At 40.9% G+C, this 25644-nt stretch overlaps 5 protein-coding genes across 5 annotated transcripts; all 5 read right to left on the bottom strand.

Annotated features, from left to right (window-relative positions):
* Positions 1 to 209: 209 nt before the first annotated feature.
* Positions 210 to 7097, bottom strand: soul5 (heme-binding protein soul5; the record flags this gene model as incomplete). Its single annotated transcript, XM_084488488.1, has 7 exons — positions 210 to 344; positions 448 to 611; positions 707 to 846; positions 967 to 1087; positions 1187 to 1268; positions 1467 to 1526; positions 7078 to 7097. The coding sequence occupies 7 exons, from the start codon at positions 7095 to 7097 to the stop codon at positions 266 to 268; spliced, it is 666 nt and encodes a 221-aa protein (XP_084344614.1). The 3' UTR covers positions 210 to 265.
* Positions 7098 to 7458: 361 nt separating this feature from the next.
* Positions 7459 to 10694, bottom strand: LOC311359385 (microfibril-associated glycoprotein 4-like). The gene is made up of 5 exons (XM_084479396.1): positions 10589 to 10694; positions 10243 to 10473; positions 8270 to 8366; positions 7988 to 8155; positions 7459 to 7890 (listed from the first exon to the last, which is right to left on the bottom strand). The coding sequence occupies exons 1-5, from the start codon at positions 10685 to 10687 to the stop codon at positions 7625 to 7627; spliced, it is 861 nt and encodes a 286-aa protein (XP_084335522.1). The 5' UTR covers positions 10688 to 10694; the 3' UTR covers positions 7459 to 7624.
* A 369-nt stretch (positions 10695 to 11063) lies between these two features.
* LOC311358387 (microfibril-associated glycoprotein 4-like) lies at positions 11064 to 13848 on the bottom strand. Its single transcript, XM_084478408.1, has 5 exons — positions 13725 to 13848; positions 13379 to 13609; positions 11883 to 11979; positions 11599 to 11766; positions 11064 to 11501 (listed from the first exon to the last, which is right to left on the bottom strand). The coding sequence occupies exons 1-5, from the start codon at positions 13821 to 13823 to the stop codon at positions 11233 to 11235; spliced, it is 864 nt and encodes a 287-aa protein (XP_084334534.1). The 5' UTR covers positions 13824 to 13848; the 3' UTR covers positions 11064 to 11232.
* Positions 13849 to 14210: 362 nt separating this feature from the next.
* Positions 14211 to 18512, bottom strand: LOC311360363 (microfibril-associated glycoprotein 4-like). The gene is made up of 5 exons (XM_084480428.1): positions 18423 to 18512; positions 18070 to 18300; positions 15018 to 15114; positions 14734 to 14901; positions 14211 to 14638 (listed from the first exon to the last, which is right to left on the bottom strand). Exons 1-5 carry the CDS (start codon positions 18426 to 18428, stop codon positions 14361 to 14363), a joined length of 780 nt encoding a protein of 259 aa, XP_084336554.1. The 5' UTR covers positions 18429 to 18512; the 3' UTR covers positions 14211 to 14360.
* A 3606-nt stretch (positions 18513 to 22118) lies between these two features.
* Positions 22119 to 24834, bottom strand: LOC311381927 (microfibril-associated glycoprotein 4-like; the record flags this gene model as incomplete). The annotated part of the gene is made up of 4 exons (XM_084488487.1): positions 24702 to 24834; positions 22769 to 22865; positions 22485 to 22652; positions 22119 to 22387 (listed from the first exon to the last, which is right to left on the bottom strand). Exons 1-4 carry the CDS (start codon positions 24738 to 24740, stop codon positions 22119 to 22121), a joined length of 573 nt encoding a protein of 190 aa, XP_084344613.1. The 5' UTR covers positions 24741 to 24834.
* Between the last annotated feature and the right edge of the window lie 810 nt (positions 24835 to 25644).

The raw sequence follows: 25644 nt of genomic DNA, 5'->3' as shown, positions 1-25644 counted from the left end.
ACCCATTCATCAGGGCAACCTCAGTATTGCTGTGTTTTTTTTGCCCTCCATTGTTATGGTCAATGGTTATTTCAGTCGCTATACACAATGAATACACAAATTAAATCAAAGCGATTTATTTGGTTATAGTTTGAGTTTCATAAGATTCATGTTCTTCTAGGAAGATTGGATATATACCATTGAATCATCAAAGTAAAGGTTATACATGTCTTGGACTCCCGCCCTTTCTGCAGAAGGCCGAGGTCCTCAGGTGTGCAGAGGCTTCTCAGGCCGAAGCGGGACACACTGGCTTACCCTGGGCAACGAACCACACCTCGTTGTGCCGGTTAAACATCTTCATAGGACTGCAACGCAAACCATTAAGACATGTTATCATAGCCAATTTGGGTTTGAAGATTTACAGAAAGCAGTAAAAGTAGGAAAATAATAAAACACTTTGTCTTTTACCTGTCATATCCAACGGAAAAGCTAAAGTCCTTGTTGTACTTGGCTCCAACTGATTCGAGGCTCTCCATGAGCTCGCTCTCTTTATCCCTGGCCCGATAGCTCATCATCCATCCTCCGTAGCTTTTAACGTACACATTCATACCCGGCAACTCTGTTATGGACACCTGCAGCAGGAAGAGCAGTTCAGTACGATTTGTATGGAAAACATTGTCAAATACACAAACACTGCAAGCTGGGTAGGACAGAATGCAAGGTCTACCTGGCTGTCCGTTGGTTTGGGGGGATTCAGCTGGTGCTCAGATGGGAGAAGGAAGCTCATTGTGTAAGTACAACTCTCGAACCAACCCTTGTTGGTCTTACTTTTGATGATCACCGGGGAAGTCATTGCAACAGTTACTCCTGCAGGTCAAGTAAACAGGTTACTCTTGAAGAGGCTGCCTTTGAGACAACGTAGGCAATCCCAAGTGGCCGTGTCTGTTACACCCACACACACACACACACACACACACACAAACACACCATTTTCATTGGCACCAGTGATGTACTTAAACAGTCTTCTGAAGGCGGTGTATGTTGCCATCTCCATGACCCGCGAAGTTTCCTCTGTTGTCACCCACTTAGTGCCACTGAGGCTGCGCACCTACACCACATGAGGAGGGGGACATGTCTGCGTGAGCTTTCATCAACATCACCATTTTTTCCCAGCGTCATTTTTTCCCTCTCACCTGCTCTCACTCACCTCATATTCTTCATTCCGACACACCGGTGTGTACAAAAGGCATTCTTTGGTCTCGGTGCACAACTCAGACAGAGAGGAATCCCTGTTGGTTAAGAGGAGAAACTATGATTCAAAGAAGGCAATGGATGTAGGAATGTATAGATAGAGGACCGGATTCAGCATTAAAATACTCATCATCCAGATCCAATGTCAAGCTATTTAATAACAATTGACACGTTTTCATTGATTTTTGCAAAACAGCCTGTGAGGCATTTACAAAAGAAAAAGGAATAACTCTTACCCAACTTGGGCTTCTGTGGTTAGCACCAGCAGAAAGCCAACGACTGCTGCAATGTTCCTCCTGAGATGCAGAAATACATGGATTTAAGGTGCAAAAGGTTATTATATTGCCATGTAAAATGTCCCCAAAAACCTTGAGACTGCATTAATGGTACTTACATTTTCACTCTGCTTCAGATGTGTGTGCAGGAGATTGTGCAACACAACTATATATGCTATTATTAGTGTTATGAAAGGTAATTTGCATGAACACCCCCCCAAATACTGGCTAAGCAGATGATTGGTTGTAAAAAAACAAAAACAAGGAGGAGATAAGCCTGTTCTTCAAACACAGCTCTAAAATGCAGTTAAAGGCAGTTTTAACTTCATGGATCAGAATCATAAACAGATTTATTGCCAAGTAGGTTTCGTTAGTTTGTGTGGTTAGTTTGGTTTCGGTGGTGCATAACAATAAACACATATTGGGACAAGACAGGCAAAAAACAAGGTGACTACAACAGTACATAAGAGATGATAAATAGATCAGTCAAAGTGAACTTTATTGTCAGACCGACCGTGCAACAAGTTACATAGAGGACCGAAATTTTGTTTCCCCATACTCCAAATGTGCTATTAATATATTTACCACACAACATATAACATAGAACATAACATAATAGTGCAAAAGACAGTGCATACATTACATGATACATAATATTACATAATATTTTTAATAGATGAGTAGTATTTATTATGGAAGTGGAAGTAGTTTCTTCAACCAACCTGATTCATTTACAAAAGATAATGGTCATTATGAAACTTTATGTACTTCTGAAATAGACATAATAAGTGCATTCAACCATGAAGGTTCAATCCAAAAAATTCAATAACCATTCGTATCGTTCATACACTACATCAAGGTTGGCCATTTGGTTTTTATTATTTGTAGAAATGGCATTTAAGTGACTTGCTTTTATTGCTTGTTTAAATCACCAATGTCATTGGGTAGGTAAAGTTTGTAACAAAGAAATAATACACATCACCTCAGAGACTAAAACTGGGCTCCTCCAGACAAGGAAAACCGGTTTACTGTAAAGGTTTGTAGACAATGATGCATGACCTGGTGATTATTACATGAATGACATGAATATTCAGGCTATGTTGACGTTCGCATGCGACCTGAGCCCTCTTTCATGAACATTGTGTTCTTGTCCTATTCCTTTCCCATACCATCACAAAAGGGTCCGCCCAGAGAACTGGTTTGGTTGTATAACACTGTGATTGACAGCATATTATAAAACGGATGGCTTAAATCAAACCAATCTGATTGGTTCCTAACTGTTGTATAATGAGCGTATACATGACTGCTATGACGTCCAATCAGTTTGCAGAGTTCCATATCACGCCACGCCTAACTTTAACTGACGCTACAGTGTGTTGCATAGCAACCGCCGTGCACTTTGCAGGCAACCAGGAGGGACTACATTTTTTTATTCGTTAAAAAAAAACTTTTTTGACTTTCTTGTTTTTTCAAAATTTTGTGTGTCTATGACTTTCATTTCGCCGTACTTGTTACTGTTTTATAAAAGCAATAGCTCACGACAGGCTGTGGAATCATGTGCTCATTATAACATAATGAGCACATTTCGAACAATTCCCTGAATTTTCCCCTAGGGATAAATAAAGTTTATATCTATCTATCTATCTATCTATCTATCAACACGTGAGGAGCCCCTTTCACACATGCAGTATTTCCCTGCAAAGTTCATGAAGAAGTTCTGCATGAGGGTTAGGGTTAGGGTCAGGGGTTCCCGATGGGAATGGGACGAATACCTTGGGGAATCTACCCCGGCAATTTGCCTTCTAAAGACATAGTAACATTTCCGGAGCACTGCTGCGTGAAGCTGTGTTGTGAAGGAAAGAAGTGAAATTGCTGGTAGAGGCACGAGAAGGTTTACATCAGTCTGACATAGACAGACTGCGTGTTCGCAATCTGCGTGTTGGTGCGAATTTCGCTTGATGCTGAATCACTCGCACGAGAAAAGTTTTGCGGTTTGCGCGAGATTTCTAGCAGTAGAATATTCGCTTCGCTTTTGGTGTGAACACACCGATGCTTTTCGGATTATTCGATAACAATTCAGTTCTGCTTCTTTTGTTTGCATACAAGCTCCCTTTTTCAAGAATGTCTGGAAACTTTAAAGTGTTTAAGTTTTATGAAGGCTGGAATCCATAAATGATGAATTACTCCATTGATTAGATCTGATAATTAAATTAAGATTATTATTAATAATAATAACAATTATTATTATTACTAATAATAATAATCATCATCGCGGATACAAGCGGCCGAGATGAGTTTTCTCAGGAGGGTGGCTGGCTTCTCCCTTAGGGATAGGGTGAGAAGTTCAGTCATCCGGGATGAACTCGGATTAGAGCCGCTGCTCCTCTGCTTAGAAAGGAGTCAGTTGAGGTGGTTCGGGCATCTGGTAAGGATGCCCGCTGGACGCCTCCCTTGGGAGGTGTTCCAGGCACGACCAGTGGGGAGGAGACCCAGGGGAAGACCCAGGACTAGGTGGAGAGATTATATCTCAACACTGGCCTGGGAACGCCTCGGGATCCCCCCGTCAGAGCTGGTCAATGTGGCCCCGTCAGAGCTGGTCAAAGGGAAGTCTGGGGCCCCCTGCTTGAGCTGCTGCCCCCGCGACCCGACCCCGGATAAGCGGATGAGGATGAGGATGAGGATGAGAATGAGGATAATCATCATCATCATCATCTGAATAATAATAAGTATTATTATTATAATTATAATTAAAAATATTATAAAAATCGAATAATACTAATGCTAATCAAATTAGCGGCGATTACCGTTTGTCGAAAAAGTGACATTAATTTTAGCCACACCAATGTCGATTTTTGACGGCTTCGAGCTGCCTGAGAATAAATCAGCTCAATCAATCAGAATCGGGTAGCTTTGTCACAGTCACCATGGTCCCTGTACATGTTGTAGGACGTGGCGGATGTATAAGCATATTGACGTTTCTCACACAGTCTTGTTACTGCATCCACGGTGGTAAACTTCATCCATAGACCTGTAATCATCGTCGCTATCTGTTAGGTAACGTATGGCTGATCGTTCATCTGGATAGCGATCGGCGCTATACAAGCCAGTGTTGACTTGCACTGCTGTACGTAACAATGGGTTGCTTTTGATAACATGATGTCTTCACTAGGCTATAGGTTGAGCATTGGATCAGAAAAAGGTTGTTCAGTTCAGGGGGGAGGGCGGGGTAACATGTCTCCATTCCTCAGTGAAGCCTTAGAATGTAAACAGATTCTGGTTTACATTTTAAGAAGCATACCTCTCTTGTCTAACTCACAGAAACCGCAAAAGAAAATATGTGTTCAAAGGTTGTGTAAGTAAGAAGACAAGAGACTGTTGATTACTTTTTTTATGTTCATGTGTTCCCTTCCTTCCCGCTGCTCGTCCTATATCATTATTCATAAGAAAATATTTGTCTTATTCTTCATGATAACGTGTTTGTTTGTTTAAAGTTACTATTGCAGCTAAGTCAATAATGAGTACATTTTATTTGTATTGCTTAGCCCTCCAAAGAGCAAGGAACAACTCTTTCTACAAGGAAATCCAGAAAGAGGGTAACCGGGATGGTTAAGAGTACAATCAGTTTAAGTCAAATGAAGTTGTTGTCCATAATTTTTAAATCATAACAGTAGAAGTTTCAACACAAAATAAATCAACAAATATAATAACATAGCAGGACAGATTCCATATGTGTGCAAACTTACTAACTGACAATAAAGCTTTTTAGGATAGTGATTCCGAACTTCGTTTTGCCTTCCTGGATGGCGTTCTGTGTGAGCCAGCAAGTCGCATGAGTATCACATGAACACTCAGGCTTTGTTGTTGTCTTCACCTGCTACCTGAGACTTTCCGGAATATTGTTCTCTTACAATTCCTATATGGTCGTCTTTTCAATACAACAAAGGTATGAGTACCCACCCGTGAATTATTTTGTTCCAGAATATCTTTTTGTTTGAGAGTATAGCATAACTCCACGTGATGAAATTGAAAATATGTAAATATGGTATTAATTGTCTTGTAGACCTAATTGCACTCCAAGTGATTGGAAGCTTGGTTGTTTTGGTTGTTGTTTGGTTGGTTTGGTTGTAGGTGTTATGTTATGTAATAGGATGTTATCAAGATCGATTCATTATTACTAATACTAATATTAGATAATAATAACATAATAACTTTCACAGCTACACAGCCTTGACATAGTTGACAACAGTCAGTAAGAATGAAAGCTGCAGTAGGTAAGATGTTTTTGTTAGAATCGTGCTCCAAAATATATACATATCTTAATGTACAGACTGCCCAGTTTGAGTTTCATTGACCAATGTAGCAGCAGTGAAGATATATATTTGATTATCAACATTTCACAGCGGCCACCAAATATATCTTGCAAAGAAGTAACTTTAAAACCAGCTAGCCGCTGGCGCTACTAGCTAGCAAGCTTTATGCTCATAAAGGTATGTTAGCCTTGAATGGTGTGTGCAAAGTTGATCCAGGGGTTAAGCTCTTTCTCTTTGAGCTTCTCCTATTGGTTAGAATGAGTGGGGGCTGTGACACTTGACACTTCTCACTGTGACACATTAGAAGGGAAAATCTCTGCAATGTTGGTACACTGATCAATTACACCAACTCAGTGCGACACTGTGTCAACATTAAAGGGTTTGGCCGGTTTGTTGGGATTTGTGGACACAAGGTTAAATGTTGACATTGTCTATGTCGAGATGTAAATGAGCAATGATATTTGTTTAGCTCACTTCCTCTCACATTGTGGACGCTTTCCGCAATTGGGCAGTTGGCCACCAATTAACATCCATTATGTCCAAAACGAGTGTGAAGCCGCTCAGAGCTGTTTTTTTGTTATGTCCAACCCAAGTAAAAGGCTACTAACTGCCCTGTCTAAGTAGCTTTCACTAATAGTTCCAACAAACAAACAAACATCATACAACAACTATCGTGAAGGCCAATAGGGGGCAACCTACCTCACGTTTGATATAGAACCCACAGTAAACAATGGGATGCGTCGAAGCCCGGCTCCAGGTAAACTAGATTGTAACGTCTGGACCGTGTATGTCCGGATCCTCACCCCAGGTGACCATACCAGGAGCTTAGCTCCAGTATAACCTTCTGCCACACTCACAAGGATGATGAAAAGTCGATTTTGTGACGTTTTTGTGGTGCAAAGCTGAAAATGTTATTTTGCGAACCACAACATCAGAGTCCTGAGAATTCCTGTATTCGTTTATAGCGGCCTCTAGTGATGCTCCTTGTGGTTGAAAAAACCAGAAGAAAATAGAAATGATGGTGTATCATTGAACATTCATTAATTCTTTCAGTTGCAATAGTTGGCCTCAATATAATCATGCATTAAAAACATTAATACACAAATGGCTCTATGCATTCTCTTTTTATTCTCGTAAAAAAACCCAAAGGAATCTCTTTGGTTTTATTTTGTTTTTAAATGAAACCAATCTCTTTTGTTTTCAGTTGCGTGCCTCCCCCCTCTCTACGAAGAGATGAGGGCATTCAGGTTGAACCAGGATACACCGGCTCGCCCTCAGCCATGCCCACCTCACGCCACCTATTTAAAAACTCATTATCTCTGTTAAAAAACAAAGGCAAGACAAAGCAGTCCAGTTATGTATGTAGAGAGACTCACCTCCAGCCGCTACTCACAACAGAGACAAGAGTATAATTTGTGTAGATCTGCACTAGATCTCACAGCCACGCCTGAGTTGAGAAACTCTGCATATGGTTCACAATGCAGACCTGTGGGCTGGTGTTGAAGTGGGCTAATCAAAATGTGCACATATCAGTGTCTTCATCACACTGGTCCCTGGGAACTTGGGTATTACCTGATGGATTTGCCGCCTCCCCTGCTGGTACTCGTGTGTTACTCCAAAAAAAAAAATCAAAATACAACAAATAAATGTTCTCATTCTTTATTGAGTAAAAGGCCTGAACAATATAATGCTGAAATCCCAACTGATAACATAACATGTGGACGTTGTATATAATGACTTATGACTTAATATAATGGGCCTAACCCTAGTCAACTAAAAAGTCACACTGTCCATGAATTGTAATTCAATTCAATTAATAGCATCCAGTTCCAGTTGGGGACTTAACTTAAATGCAATGGCTTTTAAGGAATACGTGTGTCCTTTCCAAGACAACCAATTAATTCCAAGGCCAAAGATTGATTCACCCCACAAATACTCGCCGTTAGGGTTGGCATGATGGCATTCATTGTACCACCATCCTCCCAAGTAGGTTTTTGCACAGTTTTGAATAATGTTATCTTGGTCCTTATCAAACGTTGTGAACTTCTGACCATTATGATGATCCAATGAATTTCCTGAAAAGAATGTAATGGAATATCATGTTTAGTGATCCTTATGGATGAAGTGAGGCAACTGGCTGAGTAACCTGTGTCCACCCTTGTTTAGTCTCACCCGCGCCACCGTCTTTGAAGCCACTAAACGTGAGCGTGTATCCGTCCTGCTCTGGGCCCACGTTGAAGGAGGAATACTCCACGAATACCTTTGTGCCATCGAAGTCCTCCATGTCCACTCTCAGCTTGTACCTTTTTCTCCCTGTCAGGAGATGGATGTTCTCCAGACCTGGAAAGAAAAAATGCTATCTCTAATTTGACATTGAAAGGACTTAAATGTGATTTAAAATTGTATCGCAAGATTCAAATGTAGGCTACAGCTGTACAACTTTCCAGTGCTCACCCAACCAGTATTCACTTGACGCTTGTCCGAATCCAGTCTTGTACTGATCCCACCCACGGTAGAAGTTAATGGTGCCATCAGTCCTTCTTTGAATGACCTGAGTTGGAAATCAATAACATTTACTTAAGAATAACCTTTAAAGTCAAAATGTGTATGAGTGAGCCTCTCCGAGTTAGTTAACACTTTTTGCCGGGATGTATTTGTTTTTATTAGCCTGACGAGACGACCGTCACGCTCGCTCCCCATTATGTCAGACTCAATAACAAACGAGCTACAATACAACTTACACCCCCGCAATCACCCCCCCACTACCCCCATCCCACACCTTCGCCACTTTGTACCCCCCAGTCTGACAAGGGTCAGTGTCCAGCGCCTATAGTGGCTGCAGGACCGGTTGGCTGCTTGCCTGCACTGGGTTACCCCCCCCCCCTTTCCCCAACCCCCTCCCCTGTTACAGGTCGTGTGTTTTCATGTTGTAAGTGTACTGACTATGTGCTTGTGTTGCTGAGGTGTTTTTTCCTGTTCCCACACTGTACTCCCCACAGGAGCATAGTCTGGGGGTTGCCTTTTTTGTCCTCCCCTCTCCTCATGTTATGTTATGCTGTATGTCACTCAACAATTTCTATCTATCTCTATCTATCTTAAATAATAAGCTAATTTTACCTTGAAAAACGCAAAGACCATATTGTGTTGCTCTTTTTGTGCTTTGAGGGATTGCATTTTGTTGAATTTCTTGTATTTTTTCCTCTGAAACACTTGCAAAGCGGGACATTTTGCGATGAAAACAATATTCCAAGTTTGAGATGTCAGTCGTGGGATATTGCCCAATATCCCGAGATGGCGAACCAATCAAATTGCACCATCTTAGGAGGTTCACGTGTAACATATGGTGCGTTCACATCGCTGGGAATTATGGGGGAAACATTTTCGTGACATCATAAAGTTCTCGTGAACGACACCTCATGACGCTCTTATGATTCTACTTCCGTTCGGCAACTGGGGTCAGATTTTGTTAACAGAGTTGCCCAGTTGGTGACGTATGGTTTACTAGTGACACGCATGAACATGGCTGAACATGAAAAAGCTTTACTCAATATAAAATAATCAACCATCATATCACATACTTTACTATTGATTGACGTTGTAACCGTCTGTTGGCATCGACTTTGCTTAGTTGTAAACGTTGTGTACTGGTAAACCAGCTCTAGATAGGGGCAAGTGTAGCCTTCCATACAGTGGCAATACAATATGCTTCTCATAAATAAAAGCAAAAGGACAGTAGGTGATAGGCTACAAGGAAATAAAGGCGTGCAAACTTGAAACTGATCCTACTGAGTTCTGTTTAGTTCTGACTGGTTTTTATCAGATAAAAAAATCCTGCTGTGAAGAACTTTTAGATTCCGAACGCGGTGCACATGAACGGTCGCTGTCGGGAACATACATAAGTGTGAGCATCATCACTGGCGAGCCGTCTCGTTATCACCAGGACCATGAACGCGCCTATATACTAATTACGAATATTGATGCTCAGATTAACAGATTGATGATCAGGTGCTTCAAGGGACTTACAATGAATTCAGATACATGTCTTTGAGCAGAAGGTAGGGGTTACACCATCTTGCTTAATATATATTACATTTTTGATATTTATTACATCCAAACGTAATAAATACAGTCCTCTACACTACAGCACAGTTGTTTTTGATTTGTAAATGTCAACAACATTTGAAAAGGGGCAGCTAAACTTGTAACCAATCATGTTTCCCCTCTCAATAAGGCCGGCAACAGATGATCAAATCCCCAAGGATCAAATATCATTACTCTGGAAATACATCCCTTTTTTAAATTTGACTATATTTTCAACAAGATGCACGGCCAACATTTAAAAAACCGAAATGTTGAACCACTTCTACTGAGCTAGGCCCCATGAATGAAACATGGCTCATTGAGAAGGATGCCAGCTAATACATTACCGTCCATTTGTCACTCGCTGGTGCATCCATGCTGCCCATTTCACAGAACACCTGAACCGGGGAAGTCGGTCCCGCTGGAAAGATTGTATAGACGCCACTGTTACCGAAGCCGTTGTTATAGAGGTCGCTGCAATCCACTGGAATCGACACGGACGTGACACCCGCTACCACCGGAGTGCCGCTCACGACCACCGGATTCACCACCAAGAGGACGAGGAGGCCTAAAGATCCCTGGAGAAGACACAAAATAAGCAATGGGTCATACCCACCGCAGGTTTCCGAAATGCTCTTGACAATTTTGGAACACAGAATTGAGAAATATAGCAGTATAGCAGGCATTACTTACAATCATTTTCCTCGCTACAGGTCTGCCTTTGATTTTTCGACACTTATGTGTGTCAGGGATATTTATAGGTGCCTCTGTGTATTTATAGCCTTCTACCATAATATTGTTGATATGTGAACTTTGACATTTCCTACAGTCCACCCTGCATGGGATCTATGCCTACGACACCGTAGGCATAGATCACTAAACTGTGTGCTCGGGTTCAGTTTAAAAACAGTTTGCACCAGTTGTGTTATGGTGCATGATGGGGAAGTGAGTACTCTTAATTATTCTCACATCCACGCCTGAGTTGAGAAACTCTGCATATGGTTCACAAGGCAGACGTGTTGGTTGGTGTTGAAGTGGGCTAATCAAAGTGTGCACATATCAGTGTCTTCATCACACTGGTCCCTGGGAACTTGGGTATTACCTGATGGATTTGTTGCCTCCCCTGGTGGTACTCGTGTGTTACTCAAAAATAAAAATACAACAAATAAATGTTCTCATTCTTTATTGAGTAAAAGGCCTGAACAATATAATGCTGAAATCCCAACTGATAACATAACATGTGGACGTTGTATATAATGACTTATGACTTAATATAATGGGCCTAACCATAGTCAACTAAATATTCACACTGTCCATGAATTGTAATTCAATTCAATTCAATTAATAGCATCCAGTTCCAGTTGGGGACTTAACTTAAATGCAATGGCTTTTAAGGAATACGAGTTTCCTCTCCAAGTCTGCCAAATAATTCCAAGGTCATAGGTTGATTCACCCCACAAATATGGGCCGTTAGCGTTGGCATCATGGCAATCTCTGTACCACCATCCTCCCAGGAAGGATATTGCACAGTTTAAACTGATGTGGGTATCTTGGTCCTTATCAAACGTTGAGAACTTCTGACCATTATGAATATCCAATGAATTTCCTGAAAAGAATGTAATGGAATATCATGTTTAGTGATCCTTATGGATGAAGTGCGGCAACTGGCTGAGTAACCTGTGTCCACGATTGTTTAGCCTCACCCGCGCCACCGTCTTTGAAGCCACTAAACGTGAGCGTATATCCGTCCTGCTCTGGGCCCACGTTGAAGGAGGAATACTCCACGAATACCTTTGCGCCATCGAAGTCCTCCATGTCCACTCTCAGCTTGTACCTTTTTCTCCCAGTCAGGAGATGGATGTTCTCCAGACCTGGAAAGAAAAAATGCTATCTCTAATTTGACATTTGACATTGAAAGGACTTAAATGTGATTAAAAATTGTATTGCAAGATTCAAATGTACAGCTGTACAACTTTCCAGTGCTCACCCAACCAGTATTCATTTGACGCTTGTCCGAATCCAGTCTTGTACTGATCCCACCCACGGTAGAAGTTAATGGTGCCATCAGTTCTTCTTTGAATGACCTGAGTTGGAAATCAATAACATTTACATAAGAATAACCTTTAAAGTCGAAATGTGTATGAGTGAGCCTCTCCGAGTTAGTGGGCGGAAGACTTTCAGTATTCAAAAAACTCCATGACTGTTCACCATCCACTCTGGCTGTGCAACTGTTGGATACAAACTAGTGCAGCTTGGATGTGTGGGTGGCGTGAGGGGGAAGGCTTTTGGTAGCGTCAATAGTAAGATTCTTGTAAACAAAGAGAGAAGACGGACTGGCCAGCATTTTTGATTTGTAGAATATATTAGTCATGAGATTTCATTGATGGCATTTTTGATCGACCAGCATTGAGTACAGATGTGAAGAGGGTTATTCTAAGCTATAGGGGCTAGGTGAAATGTGACACATTGCGACTTGTCAAATTTAACTGTTGTTTTTCATCTTCTTCACCTTCTTTTAAAATTGAGTTTTCCACAGTGATATTATTTACCCCTTCAACAATGAACGACGGCGTACTAATTAACAATTATTCGCCGAAGGCGAAGTGAATAGTGGGGAATAGCGATAGTGAATAATTGTTTTAGTATATACTACACGTGAACACTCCAAAAATAAACAAGATAGCACTTTTTGCCAGGCTTTTATATTTATTAGCTGTTTATTTGTTTTTATTAGCTCGACGAGACGACTGTCACGCGTGCTCCCCATTACGTCAGACTCAATAACAAACAAGCAACAATACAACTTAATTAATAAGCTAATTTTCCGTTGAAGTTTCATCTTTCATTTTGTTGAATTTCTTGTATTTTTCCTCTGAAACACTTGCAAAGCGGGACATTTTGCAATGAAAACAATATTCCAAGTTTGAGATCTCAATCATGGGATATTGCCCAATATCCCAAGATAGCGAACCAATCAAATTGCGCCATCTTAGGAGGTTCACGCGTAGCATATACTAATTACGAATATTGATGCTCAGATTGACAGATTGATGATCAGCTGCTTCAGGAGACTTACAATGAATTCAGATACATGTCTTTGAGCAGAAGGTAGGGGTTACGCCATCTTGCTTAATATATATTACATTTTCGATGTTATTTATTACATCCAAACATAATAAATACAGTCCTCTACACTATAGCACAGTTGTTTTTGTTTTGTAAATGTCAACAACATTTGAAAAGGGGCAGCTAAACTTGTAACCAATCATGTTTCCCCTCTCAATAAGGCCAGCAACAGATGATCAAATCCCCAAGGATCAAATATCATTACTCTGGAAATACATCCCTTTTTAAAATTTGACTATATTTTCAACAAGATGCACGGCCAACATTTAAAAAACCGAAATGTTGAACCACTTCTACTGAGCTAGGCCCCATGAATGAAACATGGCTCATTGAGAAGGATGCCAGCTAATACATTACCGTCCATTTGTCACTCGCTGGTGCATCCATGCTGCCCATTTCACAGAACACCAGAACCGGGGAAGTCGGTCCCGCTGGAAAGATCGTATAGACGCCACTGTTACCGAACCCGTTGTTATAGAGGTCGCTGCAATCCACTGGAATCGAAGCGGACGTGACACCCGCTACCACCGGAGTGCCGCTCACGACCACCGGATTCACCGCCAAGAGGACGAGGAGGCCTAAAGATCCCTGGAGAAGACACAAAATAAGCAATGGGTCATACCCACTGCAGGTTTCCGAAATGCTCTTGACAATTTTGGAACACAGAATCGAGAAATATAGCAGTATAGCAGGCATTACTTACAATCATTTTCCTCGCTGCAGGTCTGCCTTTGATTTTTCGACACTTATGTGTGTCAGGGATATTTATAGGTGCCTCTGTGTATTTATAGCCTTCTACCATACTATTGTTGATATGTGAACTTTGACATTTCCTACAGAGTCCACCCTGCATGGGATCTATGCCTACGACACCGTAGGCATAGATTACTAAACTGTGAGCTCGGGTTCAGTTTAAAAACAGTTTGCACCAGTTGTGTTATGGTGCATGATGGGGAAGTGAGTACTCTTAATTATTCTCACATCCACGCCTGAGTTGAGAAACTCTGCATATGGTTCACAAGGCAGACGTGTTGGTTGGTGTTGAAGTGGGCTAATCAAAGTGTGCACATATCAGTGTCTTCATCACACTGGTCCCTGGGAACTTGGGTATTACCTGATGGATTTGTCGCCTCCCCTGGTGGTACTCGTGTGTTACTCAAAAATCAAAATACAACAAATAAATGTTCTCATTCTTTATTGAGTAAAAGGCCTGAACAATATAATGCTGAAATCCCAACTGATAACATAACATGTGGACGTTGTATATAATGACTTATGAGTTAATATAATGGGCCTAACCATAGTCAACTAAATATTCACACTGTCCATGAATTGTAATTCAATTCAATTTATTAATAGCATCCAGTTCCAGTTGGGGACTTAACTTAAATGCAATGGCTTTTAAGGAATACGAGTTTCCTCTCCAAGTCTGCCAAATAATTCCAAGGCCATGGGTTGATTCACCCCACAAATACGGGCCGTTAGCGTTGGTATCATGGCAATCTCTGTACCACCATCCTCCCTGGAAGGATATTGCACAGTTTAAACTGATGTGGGTATCTTGGTCCTTATCAAACGTTGAGAACTTCTGACCATTATGAGGATCCAATGAATTTCCTGAAAAGAATGTAATGGAATATCATGTTTAGTGATCCATGGATGAAGTGCGGCAACTGGCTGAGTAACCTGTGTCCACGATTGTTTAGCCTCACCCGCGCCACCGTCTTTGAAGCCACTAAACGTGAGCCTGTATCCGTCCTGCTCTGGGCCCACGTTGAAGGAGGAATACTCCACGAATACCTTTGCGCCATCGAAGTCCTCCATGTCCACTCTCAGCTTGTACCTTTTTCTCGCAGTCAGGAGATGGATGTTCTCCAGACCTGGAAAGAAACAATGCTATCTCTAATTTGACATTTGACATTGAAAGTACTTAAATGTGATTTAAAATCGTATTGCAAGATTCAAATGTACAGCTGTACAACTTTCCAGTGCTCACCCAACCAGTATTCACTTGACGCTTGTCCGAATCCAGTCTTGTACTGATCCCACCCACGGTAGAAGTTAATGGTGCCATCAGTCCTTCTTTGAATGACCTGAGTTGGAAATCAATAACATTTACATAAGAATAACCTTTAAAGTCAAAATGTGTATGAGTGAGCCTCTCCGAGTTAGTGGGCGGAAGACTTTAAGTATTCAAAAAACTCCATGACTGTTCACCATCCACTCTGGCTGTGCAACTGTTGGACACAAACTAGTGCAGCTTGGCTGTGTGGGTGGCGTGAGGGGGAAGGCTTTTGGTAGCATCAATAGTAAGATTCTTGTAAACAAAGAGAGAAGACGGACTGGCCAGCATTTTTGATTTGTAGAATATATCAGTCATGAGATTTTATTGATGGCATTTTTGATCGACCAGCATTAAGTACAGATGTGTAGAGGGTTATTCTAAGCTATAGGGGCTAGGTGAAATGTGACACATTGCGACTTTAAGTCATTGTGAAATTTAACTGTTGTTTTTCATCTTCTTTTAAAATTGAGTTTTCCACAGTGATATTATTTAGCCCTTCAACAATGAACGACGATGTACTATTAAACAATTATTCGCCGAAGGCGAAGTGAATGATTGTTTTTGTATATACAATACGTGAACACTCCAAAAATAAACAAGATAACACTTTTTGCCGGGATTTATTTGTTTTTATTAGCGTGACGAGACGATCGTCACACGCTCTCCCCATTACGTCAGACTCAATAACAAACAAGCTACAATACAACTTACACCCCTGCAATCACCCCCCCACTACCCCCATCCCATGCCTTCGCCGCTTTGTACCCCCCAGTCTGACAAGGGTTTGTGTCCAGCGCCTATAGTGGCTGCAGGACCGGTTGGCTGCTTGCCTGCACTGGGTTACCCCCCCCCCCCCTTTCCCCAACCCCCTCCCCTGTTACAGGTCGTGTGTTTTCATGTTGTAAGTGTACTGACTATGTGCTTGTGTTGCTGAGGTGTTTTTTTCTGTTCCCACACTGTACTCCCCACAGGAGCATAGTCTGGGGGTTGCCTTTTTTGTCCTCCCCTCTCCTCATGTTATGTTATGCTGTATGTCACTCAACAATTTCCCCCCCGGGGATAAATAAAGTATCTATCTATCTATCTATCTTAAATAATAAGCTAATTTTACCTTGAAAAACGCGAAGACCATATTGTGTTGCTCTTTTTGTGTTTTGCGGGATAGCATTTTGTTGAATTTTTTGTATTTTTTCCTCTGAAACACTTGCAAAGTGGGACATTTTGCGATGAAAACAATATCCAGAGTTTGAGATCTCAATAATGGGATATTGCCCAATATCCTGAGATAGCGAACCAATCAAATTGCGCCATCTTAGGAGGTTCACATATGGTGCGTTCACATCGCTGGGAATTATGGGGAAAACATTTTTGTGACATCGGAAAGTTCTCGTGAACGACACCTCATGACGCTCTTATGATTCTACTTCCGTTCAGCAACTGGGGTCAGATTTTGTTAACAGAGTTGCCCAGTTGGTGACGTATGGTTTACTAGTGACACACATGAACATGGCTGAACATGAAAGCTTTACTCAATATAAAAGAATCAACCATCATATCACATACTTTACTATTGATTGACGTTGTAACCGTCAGTTGGCATTGACTTTGCTTAGTTGTAAACGTTGTGTACTGGTAAACCAGCTCTAGATAGGGGCAAATGTAGCCTTCCATACAGTGGCAATACAATGTGGTTTATTTACTTTGGACAATTTTCTTTTCTTTTTAAACACCTGTTTATTTTTCAAAATTATTAATAATCTTGCACCACCACCCCTTAAACAATTTGTGAGACTTCGTAGACCCACAAGCGACATAAGGACCACAAGAGCATCATCTAGGGGGGATTGCACAAGTGTGTTTAGGCATTCTACCTTTGGCCAAACCTCTTTCTCAGTGAAAACATTAGGGTTGTGGAATAGCATCCCTGATAGTATTAGACAAAGCGCCACACTCACCACCTTTAAATTAGGCCTTAAGAAATGGTTGAAGGCAAACCAACGTTGTGAACATTTCTAGTCATTGATTCTTGTCTCTGTGTTTATTCTCATCTTATTTCATGTTTTTTTATTTTTTTCATTACTCAATTTTATTACTCTGCATCACTGATGTGTGTTTGGGTCATTGTCCCAATACATGTTGTCTTTTAATTTGATTTATAACATCAACTCCTGTCCAGGGACAACAGATGTAAATTAGCCTTGTGGCTAAAATCTGGCCCATTTATATATTGTGCATTGTCCCTGTCAAATAAACGTAAAATAAAAATAAATAAATAAATAAAAGCAAAAGGAGGTGATAGGCTACAAGGAAATAAAGGCGTGCAAAGTTGAAACTGATCCTACTGAGTTCTGTTTAGTTCTGACTGGTTTTTATCAGATAAAAAAATCCTGCTGTGAAGAACTTTTAGATTCCGAACGCGGTGCACATGAACGGTCGCTGTCGGGAACATGCATAAGCGTGAGCATCATCACTGGCGAGCCGTCTCGTTATCACCAGGACCATGAACGCGCCCATATACTAATTACGAATATTGATGCTCAGATTAACAGATTGATGATCAGGTGCTTCAAGGGACTTACAATGAATTCAGATACATGTCTTTGATCAGAAGGTAGGGGTTACACCATCTTGCTTAATATATATTACATTTTTGATATTTATTACATCCAAACGTAATAAATACAGTCCTCTACACTACAGCACAGTTGTTTTTGATTTGTAAATGTCAACAACTTGTGAAAAGGGGCAGGTTAACTTGTAACCAATCATGTTTCCCCTCTCAATAAGGCCTGCAACAGATGATCAAATCTCCAAGGATCAAATATCATTACTCTGGAAATACATTCCTTTTTTTAATTTTACTATATTTTCAACAAGATGCACGGCCAACATTTAAAAAATCGAAATGTTGAACCACTTCTACTGAGCTAGGCCCCATGAATGAAACATGGCTCATTGAGAAGGATGCCAGCTTATACATTACCGTCCATTTGTCTCTCGCTGGTGCATCCATGCTGCCCATTTCACAGAACACCAGAACCGGGGAAGTCGGTCCCGCTGGAAAGATTGTATAGACGCCACTGTTACCGAATCCGTTGTTATAGAGGTCGCTGCAATCCACTGGAATCGACACGGACGTGACACCCGCTACCACCGGAGTGCCGCTCACGACCACCGGATTCACCGCCAAGAGGAGGAGGAGGCCTAAAGTTCCCTGGAGAAGACACAAAATAAGCAATGGGTCATACCCACTGCAGGTTTCTGAAATGCTCTTGACAATTTTGGAACACAGAATCACAGAATCGAGAAATAGGCTGTATAGAACGCATTACTTACAATCATTTTCCTCGCTGCAGGTCTGCCTTTGATTTTTAGACACTTGGATCCAAGTTATTTCTTACTCACCCTTACGTGTGTCAGTGATATTTATAGGTGCCTCTGTTTATTTATGGCCTTCTATAATATTGTGGATATGTGAACTTTGACATTTCCTACAGAGTCCACCCTGCATGGGATCACATGGTAGAGAATAAAATAATAAAATAATAAAGAGCAAAGAGAACATTACGATACCGTAGGCATGGACCACTAGACTGTAAGCTTGGGTTCGGTTTAAAGACAGTTTGCACCAGTTGTGTTATGGTGCATGATGGGGAAGTGAGTACTCTTCATTTTTTTAAGTGGCCCTTGGTGTTATAAACAGTGTAAGACTACTCTTGCATCTTGTTCACCTAAAAATGGCCCAGTAGTATTTGCACATTGTCACTTCACTGCTGCTGCTGCTGCTGCTGCTTGACTTCAGGGAGTTCAAGGATCATTATGGAATTAACATTAGCCACAGAAGGACAGGTCTTTAAATCAATACTGGCCCACCGACGATAGGGGGAGACAACTACATAATTATGGATTTTGAGTGAACTATTCCTTATTCCTTAGTTAATTCATCCACACATGAACATCGGAATTATATTCATTCACCTTGTAAATCTGTGGGCCAGACTATACTGTACCGTGACTGTACAGTCAAATGTGAAAAGATTAACACTACATGCAGACGAAGTCATTGATAATGTATTTGATATCGGTCCCAATCACACATGCGTTTGCTGTCAGAAAGCTTCACGGGGAACCCCTCCATGACGTCAGTCAAGCCTAAATTCCACGTATCCAATTAACCAGCTAAAACAATTAACCAGCTAAGGTAAGTCGTCAATCATAATTAAAACAAACTCGTCGTTATTGACAATTATCGTTATGCGGCAACTATTGAAATGCCTGAACCATAATGTGCTATGTATTTCTAACTTCTTTGAATCAAATACAAATATTGTCGCACCAACACTTTGCTGGATTAACGTGCAAATTGTTCTTGAAATTGTTTCTGAGCGGTCGCGGTACGCAAAACAGTATCAAGTAAATTACTAAAGTTTTTGCATCGTGCTTTACCATAAACACGTTTTACAAAGACAGGTTTTCATAATTACGTTTTACAAAGACGAATCTCTCCCTGGCTGAGTTTCAGTAGGCCTACATCTGTTGCTTAGTGCGTGTGTGCTGACAATAGACATTACATTCCGATTCAGAGTAGGCCTATTACTTTATTCATCTCCTAGGAGTGACTTTGTTCCTGTCAGCGCTGTTTAATATAATCACATGATGATGATGATGATGATGATGATAATCAATAATAATAAACTGAAGAAAATAAATCTGAAATAACAGAATATCATGTATCACCGAATAAACAGCACGACCTTGAGTGTGATATTGCTTTTATACAACAGTTATAAAAGCATCATTTATTAGTTAACATTAATGAGCAACAACAGATTATGATTTGTTTGTTCATTAATGATTTATTTGGCTCCGCCAACACAAATAGATCCGCAACTGGACTGGGACTGAACTGTTGCCAAGCAACACATAAACACACTACTAGCTTGCTACTCTGTATAGGTCTACACGTTACGTTACTTTACGTTACGTTGGCTTGGTCCTCTTCCGACGTATTCAACTCAAATGTTACGCCGGGAAACATGTTCATTTTTGCTGTGCAAAGTCAGTTGCAATCTAAGCCACATGAAGACCGTTCATAACATTAATTAATAACATAAAGTTAATAAAATAACAATAATAAAAAAAAAAAATAATAATAATGTAGACAGACTGCCCAGTCTGAGTTTCATTGACCAATGTAGCAGCAGTGAAGATATATATTTGATTATCAACATTTCACGGCGACCACCAAATATATCTTGCAAAGAAGTAACTTTAAAACCAGCTAGCCACTGGCGCTACTAGCTAGCAAGCTTTATGCTCATAAAGGTATGTTAGCCTTGAATGGTGTGTGCAAAGTTGATCCAGGGGTTAAGCTCTTTCTCTTTGAGCTTCTCTTATTGGTTAGAATGAGTGGGGGCCTCACTGTGACACTTTAGAAGGGAACATCTCTGCAATGTTGGTACACTGATCAATTACACCAACTCAGTGCGACACCGTGTCAACATTAAAGGGTTTGGCCGGTTTGTTGAGATTTGTGGACACAAGGTTAAATGTTGACATTGTCTATGTCGAGATGTAAATGACCAATGATTTTTGTTTAGCTCACTTCCTCTCACATTGTGGACGCTTTCTGCAATTGGGCAGTTGGCCACCAATTAACATCCATTATGTCCAAAACGAGTGTGAAGCCGCTCAGAGCTGTTTTTTTGTTATGTCCAACCCAAGTAAAAGGCTACTAACTGCCCTGTCTAAGTAGCTTTCACTAATAGTTCCAACAAACAAACAAACATCATACAACAACTATCGTGAAGGCCAATAGGGGGCAACCTACCTCACGTTTGATATAGAACCCACAGTAAACAATGGGATGCGTCGAAGCCCGGCTCCAGGTAAACTAGATTGCAACGTCTGGACCGTGTATGTCCGGATCCTCACCCCAGGTGACCATACCAGGAGCTTAGCTCCAGTATAACCTTCTGCCACACTCACAAGGATGATGAAAAGTCGATTTTGTGACGTTTTTGTGGTGCAAAGCTAAACATTTTATTTTGCGAACCACAACATCAGAGTCCTGAGAATTCCTGTATTCGTTTATAGCGGCCTCTAGTGATGCTCCTTGTGGTTGAAAAAAAGTATTTCATGATAACAAGAAAGAAAGAAAATTATATTTGCTAAAATTGTCATCTTTCAGTAGATTCATTTCAAGGACAAATTTTGCCATGGAAAGAATTTACGAATGTTTCATAATGTAACCATTTAAAAACTGTTTAAATATAGAAATGATGGTGTATCATTGACCATTCATTAATTCTTTCCGTTGCAATAGTCTGCCTCAATATAATCATGCAGTAAAAACATTAATACACAAATGGCTCTATGCATTCTCTTTTTATTCTCATACAAAAAAAAACAAAGGAATCTCTTTGGTTTTATTTTGTTTTTAAATTAAACCAATCTTTTTTGTTTTCAGTTGCGTGGGCATTCAGGTTGAACCAGGATACACCGGCTCGCCCTCAGCCATGCCCACCTCACGCCACCTATTTAAAAACTCATTATCTCTGTTAAAAAACAAAAGCAAGACAAAGCAGTCCAGTTATGTATGTAGAGAGACTCACCTCCGGCCGCTACTCACAACAGAGACAAGAGTATAATTTGTGTAGATCTGCACTAGATCTCACAGCCACGCCTGAGTTGAGAAACTCTGCATATGGTTCACAATGCAGACCTGTGGGCTGGTGTTGAAGTGGGCTAATCAAAGTGTGCACATATCAGTGTCTTCATCACACTGGTCCCTGGGAACTTGGGTATTACCTGATCGATTTGTCGCCTCCCCTGGTGGTACTCGTGTGTTACTCAAAAATCAAAATACAAAAGATAAAATCTTTATTGAGTAAAAGGCCTAAACAATACAATTCTGAAATCCCAACTGATAACATAACATGTGGACGTTGTATATAATGACTTATGACTTAATATAATGGGCCTAACCCTAGTCAACTAAATATTCACACTGTCCATGAATTGTAATTCAATTCAATTAATAGCATCCAGTTCCAGTTGGGGACTTAACTTAAATGCAATGGCTTTTAAGGAATACGTGTGTCCTTTCCAAGACAACCAATTAATTCCGAGGCCAAAGAAAATTGATTCACCCCACAAATACTCGCCGTTAGGGTTTACATGATGGCAATCATTGTACCACCATCCTCCGAGGTAGGTTTTTGCACAGTTTAAACTGTGGTTATCTTGGTCCTTATCAAACGTTGTGAACTTCTGACCATTATGATGATCCAATGAATTTCCTGAAAAGAATGTAATGGAATATCATGTTTAGTGATCCTTATGGATGAAGTGCGGCAACTGGCTGAGTAACCTGTGTCCACCCTTGTTTAGTCTCACCTGCGCCACCGTCTTTGAAGCCACTAAACGTGAGCGTGTATCCGTCCTGCTCTGGGCCCACGTTGAAGGAGGAATGCTCCACGAATACCTTTGTGCCATCGAAGTCCTCCATGTCCACTCTCAGCTTGTACCTTTTTCTCCCAGTCAGGAGATGGATGTTCTCCAGACCTGGAAAGAAACAATGATATCTCTAATTTGACATTTGACATTGAAAGGACTTAATTGTGATTTAAAATTGTATTGCAAGATTCAAATGTACAGCTGTACAACTTTCCAGTGCTCACCCAACCAGTATTCACTTGACGCTTGTCCGAATCCAGTCTTGTACTGATCCCACCCACGGTAGAAGTTAATGGTGCCATCAGTCCTTCTTTGAATGACCTGAGTTGGAAATCAAGAACATTTACATAAGAATAACCTTTAAAGTCGAAATGTGTATGAGTGAGCCTCTCCGAGTTAGTTATCACTTTTTGCCGGGATGTATTTGTTTTTATTAGCGTGACGAGACGACCGTCACGTGCGCTCCCCATTACGTCAGACTCAATAACAAACGAGCTACAATACAACTTACACCCCCGCAATCACCCCCCCACTACCCCCATCCCACGCCTTCGCCGCTTTGTACCCCCCAGGTCTGTGTCCAGCGCCTATATTGGCTGTAGGACCGGTTGGCTACTTGCCTGCACTGGGTTACCCCACCCTCCCCCTTTCCCCAACCCCCTCCCCTGTTATAGGTCGTGTGTTTTCATGTTGTAAGTGTACTGACTATGTGCTTGGTGTTTTTTTCCTGTTCCCACACTGTACTCCCCACAGGAGCATAGTCTGGGGGTTGCCTTTTTTGTGCTCCCCTCTCCTCATGTTATGTTATGCTGTATGTCACTCAACAATTTCCCCCCCGGGGATGAATAAAGTATATATCTATCTCTATCTATCTTAAATAATAAGCTAATTTTACCTTGAAAAACGCGAAGACCATATTGTGTTGCTCTTTTTGTGTTTTGTGGGATAGCATTTTGTTGAATTTCTTGTATTTTTTCCTCTGAAACACTTGCAAAGTGGGACATTTTGCGCTGAAAACAATATCCAGAGTTTGAAATCTCAATAATGGGATATCCTGAGATAGCGAACCAATCAAATTGCGCCATCTTAGGAGGTTCACGTGTAACATATGGTGCGTTCACATCGCTGGGAATTATGGGGAAAACATTTTAGTGACATCATAAAGTTCTCGTGAACGACACCTCATGACGCTCTTATGATTCTACTCCCGTTCGGCAATTGGGGTCAGATTTTGTTAACAGAGTTGCCCAGTTGGTGACGTATGGTTTACTAGTGACACGCATGAACATGGCTGAACATGAAAGCTTTACTCAATATAAAATAATCAAACATCATATCACATACTTTACTATTGATTGACGTTAACGTTGACTACTGATTAACCAGCTCTAGATAGGGGCAAGTGTAGCCTTCCATACAGTGGCAATACAATGTGCTTCTCATAAATAAAAGCAAAAGGATAGTAGGTGATAGCCTACAAGGAAATAAAGGCGTGCAAACTTGAAACTGATTCTACTAAGTTCTGTTTAGCTCTGACTGGTTTTTATCAGATAAAAAAATCCTGCTGTGAAGAACTTTTAGATTCCGAACGCGGTGCACATGAACGGTCGCTGTCGGGAACATGCATAAGCGTGAGCATCATCACTGGCGAGCTGTCTCGTTATCACCAGGACCATGAACGCGCCTATATACTAATTACGAATATTGATGCTCAGATTAACAGATTGATGATCAGGTGCTTCAAGGGACTTACAATGAATTCAGATACATATCTTTGAGCAGAAGGTAGGGGTTACGCCATCTTGCTTAATATATATTACATTTTTGATATTTATTATATCCAAACGTAATAAATACAGTCCTCTACACTACAGCACAGTTGTTTTTGTTTTATAAATGTCAACAACTTGTGAAAAGGGGCAGGTTAACTTGTAACCCATCATGTTTCCCCTCTCAATAAGCCCTGCAACAGATGATCAAATCTCCAAGGATCAAATATCATTACTCTGGAAATACATTCCTTTTTTTAATTTTACTATATTTTCAACAAGATGCACGGCCAACATTTAAAAAATCGAAATGTTGAACCACTTCTACTGAGCTAGGCCCCATGAATGAAACATGGCTCATTGAGAAGGATGCCAGCTTATACATTACCGTCCATTTGTCTCTCGCTGGTGCATCCATGCTGCCCATTTCACAGAACACCAGAACCGGGGAAGTCGGTCCCGCTGGAAAGATTGTATAGACGCCACTGTTACAGAATCCGTTGTTATAGAGGTCGCTGCAATCCACTGGAATCGACGCGAACGTGACACCCGCTACCACCGGATTCACCACCAAGAGGACGAGTAGGCCTAAAGTTCCCTGGAGAAGACACAAAATAAGCAATCCACTGCAGGTTTCCGAAATGCTCTTGACAATTTTTGAACACAAAATTGAGAAATAGGCTGTATAGCAGGCATTACTTACAATCATTTTCTTCGCTGCAGGTCTGCCTTTGATTTTTCGACCCTTGGATCCAAGTTATTTCTTACTCACCCTTACGTGCAATATTTATAGGTGCCTCTGTATATTTATGGCCTTCTATCATAATATTGTGGATATGTGAACTTTGACATTTCCTACAGAGTCCACAATGCATGGGATCACATGGTAGAGAATAAAATAATAAAACTGTGAGCTTCGGTTTAAAAACTGTTTGTACCAGTTGTGTTATGGTGCATGATGGGGAAGTGGGTACTCTTCATTTTTTAAAGTGGCCCTTGGTGTTATAAACCGTGTAAGACTACTCTTGCATCCTGTTCACCTAAAAATGGCCCAGTAGTATTTGCACATTTTCAATTCACTGCTGCTGCTGCTTGACTTCAGGGAGTTCAAGGATCATTATGGAATTAACTATTCCTTATTCCTTAGTAGTTCATTCATCCACACATGAAAATCTGAATTCTATTCCCTCACCTTGTAAGTCTATGGGCCAGACTATACTGTACCGTGACTGTACAGTCAAATGTGAAAAGATTAACACTGCATGCAGACGCAGTCATTGATACTGTATTTGATATCGGTCCCATTCACACATGCGTTTGCTGTCAAAAAG

This window comes from Micromesistius poutassou, assembly GCF_964030765.1.
Source record: "Micromesistius poutassou genome assembly, chromosome: 1".
Taxonomy (NCBI): Eukaryota; Metazoa; Chordata; class Actinopteri; order Gadiformes; family Gadidae; genus Micromesistius; species Micromesistius poutassou.
The sequence above is the reverse complement of the archived record's forward strand: the minus strand, read 5'-3'. Positions and strand labels throughout refer to the sequence as shown.

Coding starts and splice junctions, on each gene's coding strand:
- LOC311359385 (XM_084479396.1), bottom strand. CDS start 10,687: ATGGTAGAAGGCTATAAATACACAGAGGCACCTATAAATATCCCTGAC. Junction 8,367..10,242: donor CAGCGAGTGACAAATGGACG/GTAATGTATTAG, acceptor TTTCCAACTCAG/GTCATTCAAAGAAGGACTGA. Junction 7,891..7,987: donor CTTCAAAGACGGTGGCGCGG/GTGAGACTAAAC, acceptor CATTCTTTTCAG/GAAATTCATTGGATCATCAT.
- LOC311358387 (XM_084478408.1), bottom strand. CDS start 13,823: ATGGTAGAAGGCTATAAATACACAGAGGCACCTATAAATATCCCTGAC. Junction 13,610..13,724: donor CTGCAGCGAGGAAAATGATT/GTAAGTAATGCC, acceptor TGTCTTCTCCAG/GGATCTTTAGGCCTCCTCGT. Junction 11,502..11,598: donor CTTCAAAGACGGTGGCGCGG/GTGAGGCTAAAC, acceptor CATTCTTTTCAG/GAAATTCATTGGATATTCAT.
- LOC311360363 (XM_084480428.1), bottom strand. Junction 15,115..18,069: donor CAGCGAGAGACAAATGGACG/GTAATGTATAAG, acceptor TTTCCAACTCAG/GTCATTCAAAGAAGGACTGA. Junction 14,902..15,017: donor GTCAAGTGAATACTGGTTGG/GTGAGCACTGGA, acceptor GTTTCTTTCCAG/GTCTGGAGAACATCCATCTC.